The sequence below is a fragment of the Vespa mandarinia genome, chromosome 22 (assembly GCF_050613455.1).
Source record: "Vespa mandarinia isolate Hongniang chromosome 22, ASM5061345v1, whole genome shotgun sequence".
NCBI classification, from domain to species: Eukaryota; Metazoa; Arthropoda; class Insecta; order Hymenoptera; family Vespidae; genus Vespa; species Vespa mandarinia.
The window spans coordinates 1621494-1625832 of NC_140831.1; the positions used below are offsets into that span (position 1 = coordinate 1621494).

Consider the following 4339-nt stretch of genomic DNA (forward strand, 5'->3'; position numbering starts at 1 on the left):
CACCACCAACAGAATCATTTTACGGTGCTATTTTGCGCGCAAGGGAAACGAGGGCCCGGTACGCCGTGTGTGAGGATTTAAAACAGTCCGTAGATAGGTGGAGGGGAGAATAGTGGTCAAAAATATTTGACGTCATTGACGATACGTTATCCGAAAGTATTGACGTCCTATGCTAGTAGTATTTTTATATATATATATATATGGATATATATATGTTTATATATATATATATATATGTACACGAACGAACACCCTTCCCGTCCGACAAATTCCCTCTTCGTTATCGCCGGAAATGAAATTCTTGAGTAAATCCTTCGAATCTTATCCTCGAACCTATCGCTTCCTTTCGCACGATAAAGAATAATGCGTTCTTTATGCATTCGCTCGAATTTCAAGTTTCGAATTTAAAGGAAGAAAAAAAGAAGAGAAAAAATGTATATATATATATATATATATATATATATATATGTGTATAGAAAAAAATCGATCGTCCTAGAAAATAACAAAGAAAAGGTGTGTAGGTGGAAGGATCTCGTAAAAATCCGCAAACTTTCGCAAATCCTAAGAAGAAGAAGTAGAAGAAGTAGAAGAAGTAGAAAAATTTCGTTCTCTAATCGATTGGAAAGAGTCACGTATTACATCATAATTGTTTGTATACACGTTCCTCGTGCCGTCTGTTCCTTTTGCGTGCCTGTTCATTGATAATGTAAAACATTACAGGAATGGGTGTCTCTTATCGGTCTACAACGAAACTCTTTTATACGTTAAGGCACGCGACTTATCGGACGTTATCTGACGCATTATGAAAGGATCGAAGATAAGTGGCTCTTATACATATATACATACATATACATACATATATAAATACCTATGTACATAAATATATTACACATGTATCTATTTATGTATGTATAAATATATATATATATATATATATATATATATATATATAAATACGGATGGGGCTCAATAAAGCGCAAATTTATACTTCTAATAATGTATCGTGCAAATTAGTCCTTGAAAAATGTTTTAACACTTGTATACGCGAACGTTCGTTTGTAATATATACATACATACATACATATGTATGTTGTATATGTATATATATATGTATATGTATTTGTGTGTCAAGAATGTGATCTTTTTCTAAAAGAAAAAAAAAAGGGAAAGGAAGTAAATAAAAAAAATATAAAAGAATAATTAAAAAGAAAAAAAAAGAAGAAGAAGAAAGAAAGAAAAAAGGAAAAGAAAAGAGAGAAAAAAAAAGGAGGGAACAAAATTGAAATATCGCGCTGTCAATGAACGATGCAATTTCATTCTCGATCGAGAAAGTCTCGTAATGGTGATTTAAATAAACACGATGAATATCGTGTCGTGGAATGAAACGAAGGAAGAAAGTCGATGACGAGATACGCTTTGCAAGATCGAGAGAGTGCGAGAGAGAGAGAGAGAGAGAGAGCTAAGCACGAAAAAAGATCGCGATCTTTGCCGTGTAAGTATGTAAATAGATATGCATGTTGGTTCGTAACTACGTATGCATATATATATATATGTACATATGTAAGGTATAAATGTATCGGCGTACGCGATGTATACGGTCTATACGTGTACAATGACGTAGTGAGAATTATCGCGTATGAATGTGGAGCATTATCGGCGGTAAACCAATCGAAGAGAAATCGTGTGCGTTTATGTGTTACTACGCGACTCTCGCGACCGGCTCGATCAACCGAACGAACGCGTGAATGGAACTGGTGTGTTGTTGTTGTGTAGTGGTAGTGGTAGTGGTAGTAGTGGTAGAGTAGTAGTAGTAGTAGCAGTAGTATGGTGGTGGTAGTGGTAATGGTGGTGGTGGAGTGCTGAAGCTAGAAGGAAAAAATATGAATGAAGTCGTGGTAGTGACAGTCGCGTACGTACGGGCTTTACGTTCTTAACGCGCATGCGTCCTGACGTAACGCACGTAGCACGTGCATCGTTCCGTGCCATTCAGCGTGAACGCGTAATGCTATGCACGACACGACTACTTACAACGACGGACGGCTACACAACGACAATGACGATGACGACGACGACGACGACGATAACGATAACGACGACGACGACGACAACGACGACAACGACGATGATCGTCGAAGGTGAGATCGATGCAAAACTACCGACACGAATACTTACGACGATCAACTTTGATGATATCTATGTATGTATATACCTATACATGTATCTATGTATATATGATATACTTACTTTACGTACATGCATGTGCATATATATATATATATATATATATAACGTACCACGTGCTCTTAGAAATTTCTCCTTGACCGATTCACTGGCTCGACGTAGACGAGAGCTCGATTGGAACGAGTTCGTCGTTTTTATTTGTTAAATACAACGACAAAATCGATTGAACGTTTAATTGTTTGAAAATCTTATCCAAGAGAAAATTCAATCTTTCATAATATTTATGCTTTATTTTATTTTATTCTTTTTCTTTTTCCTTTTTTTAATTTTTAATTTTTTCTTCCTCCGTTTTCCTTTTCTCTCTCTCTCTCTCTCTCTCTCTTTTACAACATATTGCATCTCTTAGTTTACTCTCGATAATTTTCCATAAATGAAATACAATATAAGACTATCTTTTTCTATCTCATTGCGGGAGAAATGAGAAAGTAAATTTCTGCGTCACACTTTCTTAATCGCGCACGTCTGTCGATCCTTTCTGTTCGACGGATAAAGGAAAAAAAAAAAAAAAAAGAAAAGAAAAGAAAAAAGAAAGAGAAAAAAAAAAAGAAAAAAAAATTTTTTTTTAAATAAAAGAAAAAGAGAAAAAATCCAAGCGAGTTATACGATGCAATTCTAATGATTAAAACGTATCTTAACGAAAAGGAAACGACGATGAATAATCATACCATGACGACACATGGTGGTAATCCTTGGGCGCAAAAGATAACTCTCGGCGAGTGCGATTATCGTGATATAAAGGGAAATGCGTGTAAGTATGTTTTACGAACTAGTTAAATAAATAAATGAATAAATAAATATATAAATAAATAAATAGATGAGTGAGTACATAAGTAAACATACATAGTTGTTATCCAATTATTTTCTAAGATTCATTGAAAATACGTCATTGACGTTAACGAGTAAAATACATGGAATGGAATCGAACGTTCATGTTCGCATATTACGCGTATGTTCCGATGATAGATGAAGAGCGAACGTTCCTCTCTTACGTATTCTACTTGCTATCGTAACACGTCTACATCCGTAAAGGATGACCGACGGTTTCTGGTAAATGTCCGCAGTGAAGATGCATATCGAGTAAATCGAGACAGAGAGAGAAAGAGAGATAGAGAGAGAGAGAGAGAGAGAGAGAGAGAGAAAGAGAGACCGGTTGAACCACCATTGAAAAAAAAAAGAAGAAATGAAGAAGAGAAAAAAAAAGAAAGAAAAAAGAAAAAAAAACAATCTTTCCTCTTACTCCGTCGTTCTCTTTCATGTTCATCCAGCGTGGTCCTTGCGTCTTAATGAACGTGAATGATACAAGACCACAAATCATTTGTCACAGCTTTTCTCTACGTCGGACAGAGTTTATCTCTGATGTCGACGAAGACGTAAAACTCTATTTCCTATCTCTATCTCTTTTTCTTTCTACCTCTATTCCCCCTCTCTCTCTCTCTCTCTCTCTCTCTTTCTCTCTTTCTTTCTGTTCTATTAGACCAAGTCATCAAACTTGTGTTAAATTTCTTAGATAGACACAACACCACACCCAAGACCAAGATCAACGTAGACGACAACGACGATTGCGAATTATGTCGACGTAAAAGTTTAACGTTGCATTGGTAATACGTAGACGAGGTAAGATGCCAGAGAAAAATAATCCCGCTGTTATATTCTATTCTTTTTAATAATAGAAATCAAACGGAAGTAGGATACTGATATACGGGTCAAATTGTCCGTAAGGAGTCAGAAATTTGATTCTCTAATATTTCAAGATGTGAACGAAGAGTATATGAAGGATATACGAAAAATATCACGTATTTCATTTTTTCTTTTTTGTTCTTTTTCTTTGTTTTTTTCTTTTTTTTTCTATGTTTATGATTTTTATTCACACAATATGCATATATTTGCATGTATATATATATATATATATATATATATATATATATATGTATGTATGTATGTATGTATGTGTATATTACTCTCGGTCTCGTTACGCGAAATAATAAATCCGTGCGAGCGAGAAAGTATAGTGTCGACGACATACTGATCTTTACCATCATTCATATATAAGTATATTTTACCTTATATGGGATCTAGAAAATAAGAATAAACGAGTATT

At 34.8% G+C, this 4339-nt stretch overlaps 1 protein-coding gene across 3 annotated transcripts; it reads left to right on the forward strand.

The window, feature by feature from the left end:
• The first annotated feature begins 1265 nt into the window (after positions 1-1265).
• LOC118442427 (uncharacterized) lies at positions 1266-4100 on the forward strand. Of its 3 annotated transcripts, XR_014983485.1 has the most exons (4): positions 1266-2197; positions 2884-2989; positions 3109-3288; positions 3749-3855. XR_014983485.1 is itself a non-coding variant. In XM_035867994.2 (3 exons), exons 1-3 carry the CDS (start codon positions 1940-1942, stop codon positions 3841-3843), a joined length of 459 nt encoding a protein of 152 aa, XP_035723887.1. In that variant the 5' UTR covers positions 1266-1939; the 3' UTR covers positions 3844-4100. The 3 variants fall into 3 exon arrangements, 2 of the variants coding, with proteins under 2 accessions (XP_035723887.1, XP_035723891.1); XM_035867994.2 differs by lacking the exon at positions 3109-3288 and having other exon boundaries at positions 3749-4100; XM_035867998.2 differs by lacking the exon at positions 3109-3288 and having other exon boundaries at positions 3753-4100.
• The last annotated feature ends 239 nt before the right edge of the window (positions 4101-4339 follow it).

Coding starts and splice junctions, on each gene's coding strand:
- LOC118442427 (XM_035867994.2), top strand. CDS start 1,940: ATGCGTCCTGACGTAACGCACGTAGCACGTGCATCGTTCCGTGCCATT. Junction 2,198..2,883: donor TCAACTTTGATGATATCTAT/GTATGTATATAC, acceptor CTTAACGAAAAG/GAAACGACGATGAATAATCA. Junction 2,990..3,748: donor TGATATAAAGGGAAATGCGT/GTAAGTATGTTT, acceptor TAAATTTCTTAG/ATAGACACAACACCACACCC.